General features: G+C 32.2%; 1 protein-coding gene across 6 annotated transcripts; it reads left to right on the top strand.

Annotated features, from left to right (window-relative positions):
* The first annotated feature begins 5,435 nt into the window (after positions 1 to 5,435).
* Positions 5,436 to 10,152, top strand: LOC105347287 (uncharacterized). 6 transcript variants are annotated; one of them, XM_034475694.2, is made up of 6 exons: positions 5,436 to 5,577; positions 6,300 to 6,443; positions 6,631 to 6,752; positions 8,003 to 8,078; positions 9,489 to 9,599; positions 9,816 to 10,152. In XM_034475694.2, the coding sequence occupies exons 3-6, from the start codon at positions 6,646 to 6,648 to the stop codon at positions 9,891 to 9,893; spliced, it is 372 nt and encodes a 123-aa protein (XP_034331585.2). In that variant the 5' UTR covers positions 5,436 to 5,577; positions 6,300 to 6,443; positions 6,631 to 6,645; the 3' UTR covers positions 9,894 to 10,152. The 6 variants fall into 6 exon arrangements, with proteins under 6 accessions (XP_034331585.2, XP_034331583.2, XP_034331582.2 ...); XM_034475692.2 differs by having other exon boundaries at positions 6,300 to 6,421; positions 9,489 to 9,608; positions 9,816 to 10,150; XM_034475691.2 differs by having other exon boundaries at positions 6,300 to 6,437; positions 9,489 to 9,608; positions 9,816 to 10,150.
* Positions 10,153 to 12,909: the final 2,757 nt, after the last annotated feature.

The raw sequence follows: 12,909 nt of genomic DNA, 5'->3' as shown, positions 1-12,909 counted from the left end.
CATTAAGCCTAAATACTGGTGGTGGTTGTGTCCAATTTTCCGGTCTTTACTTTGAAAAAAAAAAACCCACAAGTTACGCATTTTTAAATGATATAAGGCTAAATTGCACAAAAATCATATGAACGCCATGCAAATGTATGTTTCAAAATTATCGAAATACATGAACGTTATATCTCAGTTTTTTTTGGCCTTGAGTAATTGATGGGTATGATTTATATTTTTTTCTTAATATATCATAGATGTCCAAAACCAACTTTGTTGTTGATATCGACGATATCGAAAACAAAATGACGATATCGACATCGATATCGAATTTTTTAAATGCTAAACCAATTATGATGTCGATATCGACGATATCGTACACAGCTTGACGATATCGACATCGATATCGACATACAGTACTGATGAAGTTGCAAAATTAATTTTATTGTCGATATCGACGTTATCGTACACAAAATGACGATATCGACATCGATATCGACACTAATAATAAGTTTTAAGGCTAACTATTTGTAGGCGATATCGTTCATAAAATGACAATATCCTGACCAATAGCGATCTTTATAACTTCATTTAAACAAATATAACAATGTTATTTAAAATGACAATTTCAACCTCAATATTGACTCTTATGAATTCTTTTGAAATCATCGGTAATAAAATTAATCAATAACAATGAGAAGAATGTCTAATGATGGGTTTTAAGGATTGTAAAATGATATAATTGTGATCGTCTAGATAGTCAAATTTTAAGATAAGCATGGTACAGTTTTACAAAGTTCTTGATTACATTCTGCAGAAAAGCAAATTGATATCGATACAGCTTGTGTTGTGTACATATGTCAATCAATATCGGTACGATATTGTCGATATCGAAGACATCGACGTTAAAATAAGTTGAGTTGCAGTTAAGTTTATATGCAAATCGATATAGATTCGATATCGTCGATATCAACAATATCGACATAAAATATGGAAAACTTATGTTGTAAACAAAGGAAAATAGATTTTGATACGATATCGTCGATATCGACTTTAATATGGACAGATTGAGCTCTGTACATATGCAAATCGATATAGATACGATATCGACGTTAAATATGGAGAACTGTAGTTGTGTACATATGCAACTCGATATCGATACGACATGAATATGGACAAATTCATATGAGGACAAAGAAAATCGATATTGATACGATATCGTCGATGTCGACGATATCGACGTTATATATGAATGTTAAATTTGGACAACTGTAGTTGTATGCATTTAAGTTCTATTATATTGAAATCGGTGAATAGATATCGATACAATATCGTAGACATCGATACTACATCGTGTACGTGTCTTGGACATAACTCAAGATAATGGACTGAAATTAATTTTCATATAATATTAAGTCATTATTTTGTGTATTTGAGATGTATTTCAAATAAATAATTTCAGGGGTGTTTTGTACTGTCTACCTAAATACCGAGAAATTAGAAGAGTACTGGTTTTTGTTTTATATTTTTTAAACATCATTGTTACTTGAAGATTACCAATTTCTTTTTTTTTTGTTCTCAATCAAGCTTTGCTAATTAACAATCAACGAAAATTCCTTTAAAAAATCCGGATATCATCTGGATTATTTGGATTTTACAATCTTTGCGCATGCGCATTACATTCATGCAAAATCACGAGAGGATTTTTGGTTTCTGTTTCCACAATATTACATTTGCATGGATAAACTCAGAAACGATAATACAAATACATGTAAATTCATTGAAAATTTGCTATATATTCTGTTCATCAAAATAGAATAAGGGAGATAACTCTAACTCAGTGCATTTAATATGAAAACTCTTGAGAGTTCAGAACGTCAACATAGTGTGTAAATATAAGTTTAACGTTGGTGAAAAAGTGTTGAATTCTTCATTAATATCAGTGGCGTAGCTGCCGTTAGGCACTTAAGGCACGTGCCTACACATCATTTTAAAGGGACTTGGGCACGATTTGACTAAAAATTTTCAAATTTTATTTTCCCATTTTCAATGTTTATACTGATAAATATAGAAGTTTACAATGCAATGTCAAAATTTGAAAGTCAAATAGCAAGTTATAAGCCAGATACAGAGTTTATAATTCTTTGTTTTGTAAACAAAGCTCGAAAATGTCATTTTTTACAAATGTGTTGTATTGGTGTAAGTTTCAATCAAATGTATCTTTCTTTTGTTGAAAAAAGTATTTATGAAGATATTGAATTAGTTAAAATTGTTTTTTGCATGTCATTTTGTCTACGAAATGGTAATTCTCTACATTACATTTTTGTAAACAACTATAAGACTCGAGCTTTGTTTACATAACAACCAATTCTTACCTCTGTATCTCGCTTGTAACTTGACTTTAACATTCAATATTTTGGTCAATCATTTAAAATGCACCAGTTAACCATTTTATACATAAAAAATAAAAATAAAATTTTTGATCTCAAATCGTGTCCAAGTTCCTTTAAGACCAAAAATTAAAAATGTTAAAATATCACATTTAATTAAAAAAAAAAGCACACAGCAAATATCTTTCTTTTCCTTATTTCAAAACTCTGATTGTTTGAGGTCACAAGTATGTGACATCGATAATGCTAATTATTGCTCAGTCAATCAGTGAAAAACATGTCGGGCAATAAACCAAAAGTAAGACCAATGGATGAAATGTTTAAAATCATATTCATAGATCGAGGCATATTGCGATCTCAACTATCATTGCCAAATTTGCGCTAATTAAAATGGACGCCTTGACTTCGTGTAACATCATGTACGACTCAAAAAAAACCAAAGCAATATTTCTGTTTTCTTATTACTATCAAAATTTAAAATAACCATTACAACTGTTTTTGAATCATGACATTCAATTACAAAGTCTCAATGTTTTCCCTTTAATAGTAAACTAAACTATAGAGGCAGATAATAGCTTTAGTGTAAGAAGATGGGTGGATAAGGCGTGTAAAACCTATGCACGGACGGAAAAGATACTGAAAAATTTAAATATCAATAAATCTGATATTTTTAAAAAATATATTCAAAACAATAAATATTTAACATATCCTCGATTTTTAACCATTGTAAAATATGTTCAATACTTGGAATATGTTGACTCAAACAGGTGTATACGTACATCAAAACTTCCAAAAGTGTCATTTTTTTTTTTTTACAACTTCAAGGTCTTTTTTTTATAGTGAGTCTCTGCTCCATATTTTTCTCATAGTCTAAATAAGGTTTTATGGAAAACAAACCGATTTCAATCAACAAAAACGTGGAGAGATGACCCACTATACAATAAAAATTTCATTTTGTATCTCAGCAATAGAACTTTTGAAAAAATAATTCGTCCGTAAATTCGTGGCCAAAGTTCAAGGCACTCATTATATTTAAACAACCTATTTTGTTGTGTGTGAAATGGCCTAGAGGTTAGAACACCAGACATTAGCTAAGTAGCTAAGCTTACATAAGTAGGGTTCTTATGTTGTGGGGTCGATTCCACCAAAATTTAAGGTAAAATTTTTTTTCTATCGTTTGTTAAACATAATAAAAACTGAATTTATTTAGAAATTATGCTTTTGCAAACTTGTATTATAATAAATTTGAATTGATTTAATTGATAAAATAAATCTAAAATTGTATTTTACGATGAAACCGAATGGGCATTTGCCCTATCTTATTTCCCGTCTTCTTCCCGCCATTCACTTTGATAACGCTTAAAAAAAGACTGCTGGTGAAAACAATGTTGGATTGTGTTAAAAAATGTTTTTTTGCCTTTTTACTACGAAAAAATCTTTTAAAAAACTCAAAATTGTATGTGCGAAAAGTGCCTAAAATTTGTTCCTGTGTGTTCTATAAAACATGAAATCCGTTTTCCGTCGGGGGGCTTTGCCCCCCTGAACCCCCTACCAGGGCGGTGCCTATACTTCATTCTAGCTCTAGCTACGCCACTGAATATGAATTACATTTTTAGATGAAAGGTACTTACAGCTTCAAAATGGTTTGTTATGAATAGTTTGACTGTAATTTTCAATGCAGCTTTATTAATTTCCTCCATAATCGTGTCGGAGTGATTTTGCAATTTTTTGCTACATTGCAGGTATATGGGAGTCACTGGTGAAGGCCTGTCCTGAGACACAGTTAGATTATTCTAAACAGAGTGTAGTGAAATTTAGAGCATTATTGTAGGCTTAAAGCTTGGTTATGTAAATGACAAAAATATACGGTATGTCGTTGTATCTATTTCGTAAAAATATGTCCGATATCATATTCAATGTCAACCCGTGCACGCACGGGTCAAAGTCTAGTACAAGATATAGTTATTACCAATTATAGCCGATGAGGTGCCTATATTAGAAAGGGACATACAATGTAACGGTATGCCAGAGAAAGACCAGAATCGTTTTGAAAGAAAGACGTCTAATCGTATATACTTCCTTCCTTGATAGATTGTTTTCCAATTATCTTTCAACTGAAAATTGATTCGTATGCAAACAGATATTATCATAAAAATTAAATTCCAGGAAATGAACAAGAAGAATAAAAATTGGCTTCATTTAGAAAATGTCGGAAGCATGAACATCAAAAGATTCGGTAAAGTCTATAAATATACTGACTGTTGAAGGAGAAAGACGTCAAATGGTGCTTTGCATGTTTTTAGGAAATTTCAAAAATTGGAGTTTTGTCTTATTTTACCAACTTATACGCCAAATCATAATATTACTTTCTGATAAAAGGCTAAAACGTGTATGTAAGCAAACATTTTCCAAGGGAACTGGCTGTTGATGGAGGTAGGAATCAAATAAATTTTTGCATTAGTTTAAGGTACAACGTTTATTGTTTATGATTCATCTTTCAATTCATACCAGTAAACAAGAATTTTATTTGGTCTAAAGAGGTTTGAAATATTAAAGCAAAGTCGAAAATTTGGAGAGGGGAGGGGGGGGGGGTTGTTGGGATTCTTCTCTTATTTACATGTACTATGACAGTTATGCAAATATCTTTTCAGAAAGCTGTCAATTTACCATCTAATGTTTTATCGATTCATCGAAATCTGAATAGTTTCATTTGTTAATATGATGAAAATTCACACAGGTTTCTTTATATCAATGACCTGTTTAACTTGTTTGGATTGTACAGATAGCGGCTACATTTTATTACCGTACAATTTCTTCAACTTGAATTATTTTACTTATACTATAGTGACATGCGCAGAGGATCATGGGGGGGGGGGGGGGACGGACCCGATGTAAAAAAAATTAAGATTTTTAAAATTAACACAGTTAATTATTGAAAATATGCCTCGGAACCCCTCCCCCCTTCCCAAACAAAAATACATGTATTTCTCGCACCCCCCACCCCCCTCCCCCCCAGGAAAAAAAGAATTAGAAATTGCTAAAATTATAATTATTTTAGTAAGCCCCCTTCCATTGCAAATCTTGCATTCCTTCGATGTAAGCTGTCAGCACGCAGTCCTAATGTCAACGGAAACGAAACCGAAACTTTAGGAACCCCCAAATTCCAACTTTCATATTAGAAAAGCATAAGCGGGAGTGAAGAAAGGTTTGTATAAGATTATTTTATGTAAAGATACAATGTTTATTCTTTCTGTGTTTTCATTGTGAAACTTTTATTTTCTAGTTTCTGTTAAGTAGACTAATACCACAGGCATTTGTTAATACGATTATCTTAGTACAAAAACTATGGTGTTCCGTTGGGGCCACTCTCACCCTCGCACTTTTGGCTCTACGAAGTGGAAGGATCGAGAGTAATATGATGCGACGGCAAAGCGCGAAGGTGCAAAGGCGAAGGAGCGATAACATTATCTATATAAGGAAACTTTAAGGACCATCCTTAACAAACTTATTGGTGAAAATCAAAACTGTCATAGGGATAGTCTAAATATAACTAAATATTCTAACAAGTTAAACTGGTTTAACAAACTCTCTCTCTCTCTCTCTCTCTCTCTCTCTCTCTCTCTCTCAAACCACATCATCCTCTCTTAGACCCTTAGGTGAAAACTTCTAGATCTTTGCCTGGCGATTAACAAACACTTCTTCTGAATCTGCTACCAGCGAAACAAAAGCAACGTCTTTATATAATTATCGCGGTGTGTAAGCCTTCCACTTTGTTTGCCAGACTTTTTTCGTTATATGGTTGGCGACTTGATTTGCAAAGTATAGCGTCAAAATAATGCCCTACAGATAAATAGTTTGACTTCATTACTTTTAATCAACAGGCCTAGGTATATACGTAACTAATGTTTAAATGTGACTCTTATTTAGGGTTATATTAGTGTTCCAATAAATGAAGTTTAGAAAGGAGAAGACAGGACTTTATCGTGCTGATCATACTGCGCCAACACAGCTATTAACACTTGCCGAGTTCGACTTGCGTTACTTTTTAAGTAAGGAGGGGTGCCGGTAGGGGCAAGTATTTATTATGCAATACTCTTTGAATATTTGTTCATTCTGGCATTGTATTCTGGCATTCTGGACAAGGTTGCTGAATACAATTATTAATGTTAACAACTGATTAGCTATAGCTACTATAAAAACACAAGTTGGTAATATACTTAGTAAATGAAAACTCATCATTATACTTTGTTGACTGCAGTAAGGATTTCTAGTCATGGATTTCAGCAACATTACGTCAACGGTTTGGTCATATCTCACGTGGCCCCTCAGCTTTATTAGTCAACCAATCAAACAACCTATCCTGGGTGCAGCTTTTGGATGGTAAGACTTTTCAAAATCGTGTGTTAAAGCATTTTAATGTCGCTCACTACTTTTTCTCGAATCCTCAGGTTTTACATGAAAATATTAGCTAGAGGTTATAAGTTTGAGCTTTTATATGGAGAAATTTGAATCAATTTTGAACTGTACATAAATATATTATGCTGAAGTGTAACAAATTTTATTCCACAAAATCCTCGGTTTTTGAGTTCGAGCCGTCCAGGCTTTGACAGATTTAGTCACTTTTTATATATTTTTCCATTGTAAGTCAGTCGGGCAAATTTGCTTAACTGTGTAAAATACCTGGAAACCTTAATTTTAGTACTAAACCTTAAAGTAACAAAAAAAACATTTTATGTATGTTAATTCTAAAAAAAGCAAAAAAAAGCTATGATTTTTCTTGGAGGAATAAATAAAATATTTATATACCTCCCGTATGATCACGGAATAAATGTAAAAATCATACGAATATATGCATTTAGTAAACTTAGCAATCGTGAAGTTTAGTTAGAGACGATTTGAGATCAAAATTCATTTAATATATTTTTGTGTATTAATGGTTTACTTGTGCTGTTTGAATAATTGACCAAAATTTGAATATTAGTTCTAGAAGTCAAGTTATAAGAAAGATACAGAGGTAAGAATTTATTGTGATGCAAACAACGCTCAACTCTTGTATTTCTTTACAAAATATGTAATTAAGGTATGACCATTTCTTTCACTAAATGACTTGTGAAAAACAAGATCAACTTATTCAATGTGTTCAAAAAAAATATCATCAACAGAGGAAAGCAAGATTTGATTGAAATTTATACGAATGAAACACATACTAGAGTCTAAAAAATATCAAGTTTACAAAAATGTCAAGTTCTGTATCTTGCTTGTAACTCAATATTTAATTTTTAAATTTTGACGAAGCATTAAAAATACACATATAAACGATTTTTTAAAATTTAAAAAAAATGGAAAACTAAAATTTAAAACTTTGAGCTCAAATCGTGTCCTGGTCCCTTTAGAGAGGCTGAGTGTTTAACAAATTACCCATTAGATCTACCTAAAATTGAGATACGATTTGTTAAACGTTTAACTATCATTAAGTAAAGGCAAAATTATATCAATTTTAGCTTTAAAATTTTAATATTATCTATATCTTCTTCTAAAGATGTCAATACAGTTTTTAAATGGCCACGGCCATCCAACCCTTTTAAATACGTTATTCATATTAAAACAATATTTTTTTCTCTTATTTACAGGGCAGTTGTTTGGATTATCTTTCACATTGGATACACAGTTCTCGTGTACCTTGCAGTGCTGTTAATTCTCTCTCTGGTAAAATTATGATTCGGGTGATATTGGCATTTATAATCTGACCTACATAAGTTTTTTAAAAAGTTTTTACATCACGTTATTTTAAAACCAATGTGTTTTATAAGCTCACCTGAGCCAAAGGTTCAAGTGAGCTTTTTCACATCAAAATTTGTCTGTTGTCTGTCGTTGGCGTCGTTGTCTTAAACTTTGCACATATTCGCCTTCTTTTCCGAGATCGATGGACCAATTCTACTGTACTTTGCACAAAATATCATTTATGTTTTCTCATGCTGCACAACCTCACCGCAGCTCCGTTTTTGCTGTCTGATAAATGAACTCAACACTTGTGCATGATGAAATATGTCATTTATTAAAAATAACGAAAGTAAAGAAAAATATAAACAACATAGTAGGGGATCAGACCCAAAACTGTTCACACAAAATGTTAAATAACTTATCAATATGCTGATCCCCTTAAAATACAGAAAAACAATATTTTGTTCAAAATTATATACAATATATACAAAACCAGCAAAAAGATGGCACCTCAAAAATAAAATATGCCATATGCAAAATAACAATATTTTGTACATGTATGCAACTTTCGAATATTGGAGTGGTGAAACGGGGATGGTGGTGGGTGTATCAAAACATTACTCGTGCTAACACTCTCAGAGATGAAGACAGAATGACCCTACTCTCACCGGTCAGATACTGACCGCATTAAACCACGTGACCGTATCGCTTAATTTGATTGGCTATTAAATTAAATTTGGGGAGAATTACACCATGGAATTTTTAACAATTACATAATAGGTCACTGGGAGGTTTTTAGACTAGGAATTTGGGCTAAAAATAGACATGGACAGTGACCACTGCAGGGAAATTACATAATATGGCCAACGACCTCTACAAGGCCTGGGAAAGAAATGCAACTTATCCAATCAAACATAAACATGAAAAATACAATAAATAAGCAAATAAAATATAGCATTCAACACATAAATACAATTATTAACATAATTGTTGTTTTGGTAAAGGGGATTCGATTTGTTAAAATAAAGGGCCACGCCCTCTTTTAAGGAGAGTATTAAGTATTATTGAACATTTCTGAATACTAGTATCTTAACAAAAATCGTATTCTCAAAAACTGAATAGACAGGAAGAGCTCATTGTTTAACTTAGGAAAATGTAGAGAAAAATTGACAGTCTTTGAAAATTAAAATATGCTCTACAAAGTTGTCGAGTTATTTGATACCCTAAATTTTTTTGGTTATTGTTGCCCAGGAAAGCGACGTGGTCCCTGGGCCTCTTGTCCAACGTTTTTATGTCGACGCAATAACATATAATAAATGTATGAAAATTCATTTTCTAATAATTGTGCTCAGAATAAATAATATATCAAAAGCGTTTTAATGGTGGTTGTTTCAGGGCGCTGAAAAATTTGGTATTGTCACAATCACCATTCACTGGAAACGAATTTCCGAATTAATGAGGGGTACGGGGGTTAAGGATTCAACCGATGGAAATTTTTCGGGAAAGGTAAAAACGGTAGGTGATTGAAATTCTTCAATTAAATTTGCTCCTAATTGAAGCTTTTAGCAATATTTTCTGAACAGTAAATCAATGACGAAATAAGTAAACTATACTGCTATACTGAAGCTATACTACAGCTTCTAACCCGCTTAACTATTTTCCCATTGACACATACTGTTCAGTAACTCTCATGAAAGGTACCCTTTTATTCTTAATTTTCAGATCCAGGACTTCGCGTCCGACAATTGGATGTTTTCTGTTGGTTTGATTTTTGGGGTCGTAATAGGAATGAAGATATGATGACTGAAGTAAAAACATCAGAACTCAATACTAGTTTGCATTTTTTTCTCTCTTTGTAATCTATCAGCAGAGTAGAGAGTGTAACGAAAGGCCGGCTTTTGCTACTCGATCTCCATGCATAAGTTAATTTAGGATAAAACTTTTTTCCATGCGCGACTATTTTCGCATTTAGACAGTTGAATCCACGCATCGATGGTTAGTTGCCAGTCAAGCAGAGTTTGAACTTCAACTACGTTTATGTACATGTAACATCAGAATTAGAAGATTAAAGAGATCTAAAAACTCAAATTGAACGTATTTTTTCATTCATTCATACTTTATTTCCTCCTTAAGGAAATAATGAAAATACATACAAGTTATAAATTTTCAGTTATAAACATCAAATAAAAAGGAAAAGGGTGAGAAGAAAAAAAAAAGATGACTAACATAAACACATATACATAAAATATACATGATTGTATACTGCACTGTTGTTCACAAAAATTTCGTCAGAACTGGAAGTTGTGAGCTCACATTGCACTTGAACGGAGGGCTCTGAAGTATCGGGCGGCATATGAACGCACTAAACGAAAATTGGTCAGGTAAAAGAACGCATGGAGTGACTTGTCCAGCGGAGTAGATGTATGGCGACCAATAAGAGTCATATATAGGTCATCTTCAGAGAGACCACTTATTTTTGCAATTAGTGGAATATCAAAAGAATTAATGATTACGCTCCACCACCTATTACGAAGATCGGAAGTAACTGGACACGTACATGAGCAGTGACAGAAGACATCCTTGAATGCGCGATTGCACAACACACAGACATATATAGATTTTCATGATAATTACAATGCATATTTGAACACAATTTGGCAATAAATTTACACAAGTTGATTTTGTCGGGAGTTGATGGTTTTTTTTAGGTTAACTTACTTTGTATTTTGACCAATAACGGAATTTTGTAAATTCGACTTTGTAATATCTACACATCTTTACTTTAACTATATATTTTACCGTGTTTATTTTCTTTAAAAAGTTACAGCTGTTTTTCGATCAACTTATGGACCAATGATGATTTTCAAATTAAACATTTAAAAGAGATACACACTTTCATTTGCGTCAAATATGAATGACGATGCATATTTTTGTTATTTTACACGCATTAAATGCTGTAAATTACTATGCTGAATTTGATCGCGTTACAAAGATTTCAACTTTTTAATTCATGATATAGTTACCGGCCGCAAGAAGGGGGTCGGTAATATGACAAGCTTATCTTTAAAAAAAGAAAAAGAAAGGTGAGCTAGCGCTGTAGCCTTTTTTATATACACAAAGGAAAATTTTGCTAAATCGTTAACGCTTAAAAAGTAGACAGTCTTTACTCGTCGAGCAGGAGAGGCCCGAGAAGTTGCGATTGGGTGATTAGGTAGGGCGAAGGTGTAGTTTTATTAGAAATAACATACATGTATGAGTTAATGTTTGTAAACATTAAGTTCAGATTTATTATTCATTCTTTATCATCTCGCGCAACCTGTAGCATGACTGCATGCTGTGCGTTATGAGCAAAATAGAAAGAAAACCCACAACTGAATTAATGTTTATCGCAGTTTGTACACTTTTTTAGCATGTTAAAAGGACAAACCCTAATAATATTCATACTTACATTTGTTAAATTTGTTACAAAATTATCAAAATATCGTTAAAATAACAAGATCCTAGAAAGAGACTTGAGAAAAGACATTTCCGGTACTAAAGTGAAAGTAAACATTTTAAAATCTTGATATTTTCAGTGTTATTGGATTTAGACCTTGTTAAAGTAAGAAACCAACTTTTTTTGGTAATGGGTGTTAGAAGAATATCCAAAGTGAAAAATTACAGCGGGCAGGAGATTAAGTTCATCCTGATTTTATCAGAACAAGCAGCCGTCCGAGCCAAATATTCGGGCTATATTTCTTAAATAACTAAGAATGGAGCAGGTCCAAGATTCAGTACACCCAAGTAGAGCTTGACACCTATGTAATATGCTTCCAAGTTTCAAGAATGTTACAAAATGTTTTAAACATTTGAAAGAATAAAAAAAGATTAAAATTGCAACATTAGATTTTACTGCAACATTTTTTTTTGCAATTGTTGTCATTCCTGACATAAGATAGCAAAGAAGGAAATTATAGATATAATCTAAAATACATGAATCACGTACATGTATTTGACCAATACTCTGTACCTATATAGTAACTTACACATTAATTTTACAGGATCAATGCTCCTTAATCTAAAGAAAATGAAAAGGAGAAACACAAAAGCAAAGGCAAAATTTAGTCTGGAGTAGCTTGCTTACATGTACAAGGCTGATGAAAATAGTTGTAAATAATTGAACATGTGATATACTGCCGAATAAAAAAATCACCAAGATATATGGAATAACTAGGCAATATGACAGCAATGAAAAAAAAATCAAAGAAACCTATTTTGGTTTCAAATGAAAAAACAGGAATCCTTTTTATCTACAGCATGTACAAATAGTGCTAATATTAAAATAGGTTACATATCAATACAATAATGTACTACAAATCTTCCATGTGGGATTGAAACTGTTCGAGCTTCTTTCACAAATTTAAATTTATTTTTAACGGTGATGGTGTGAAAAGTTGACTAGTTATTAATAATTTGAATGATATTATTTCTTTATCTGTGTTTGCAAAGTTTTTGAATGCCTGTTAGAGGAATGAATGGATAGTTTACTGTTTAAACAGCTTGCAATAATGAGGAAATTTTGTCGCCCTTTGGGATGTATTTCACAGATAGTGGTAAGAGTTCTTTAAAGGGGCATGGTCACGATTTTGATCAAATTTTATTTTTATGTTTGTATTATTTACAGTGCTTTAGAAAATGCATTTCTAATGATCAAATTAAATTTGAGAGTCATTAGTAGAGTTATAAGCAAGATACAGGGCTCACAATTCTTTGTCATGTAAACAAGGCTCTTGCCCTGTTTTTGTTTACATAGGTTCCATATACCAGTAAAAAATCT

This window comes from Magallana gigas, chromosome 9 (genome assembly GCF_963853765.1).
Source record: "Magallana gigas chromosome 9, xbMagGiga1.1, whole genome shotgun sequence".
NCBI classification, from domain to species: domain Eukaryota; kingdom Metazoa; phylum Mollusca; class Bivalvia; order Ostreida; family Ostreidae; genus Magallana; species Magallana gigas.
Note: the sequence above shows the minus strand (reverse complement) of the source record. Positions and strands in the feature narration are given on the sequence as shown.

What these genes read in the sequence shown, in the direction of transcription:
- LOC105347287 (XM_034475692.2), top strand. Translation starts at nt 6,646, where the DNA reads ATGGATTTCAGCAACATTACGTCAACGGTTTGGTCATATCTCACGTGG. An exon ending in CTGGGTGCAGCTTTTGGATG is followed by an intron (nt 6,753 to 8,002) that starts GTAAGACTTTTC and finishes TCTTATTTACAG; the next exon opens with GGCAGTTGTTTGGATTATCT. An exon ending in TTTCGGGAAAGGTAAAAACG is followed by an intron (nt 9,609 to 9,815) that starts GTAGGTGATTGA and finishes CTTAATTTTCAG; the next exon opens with ATCCAGGACTTCGCGTCCGA.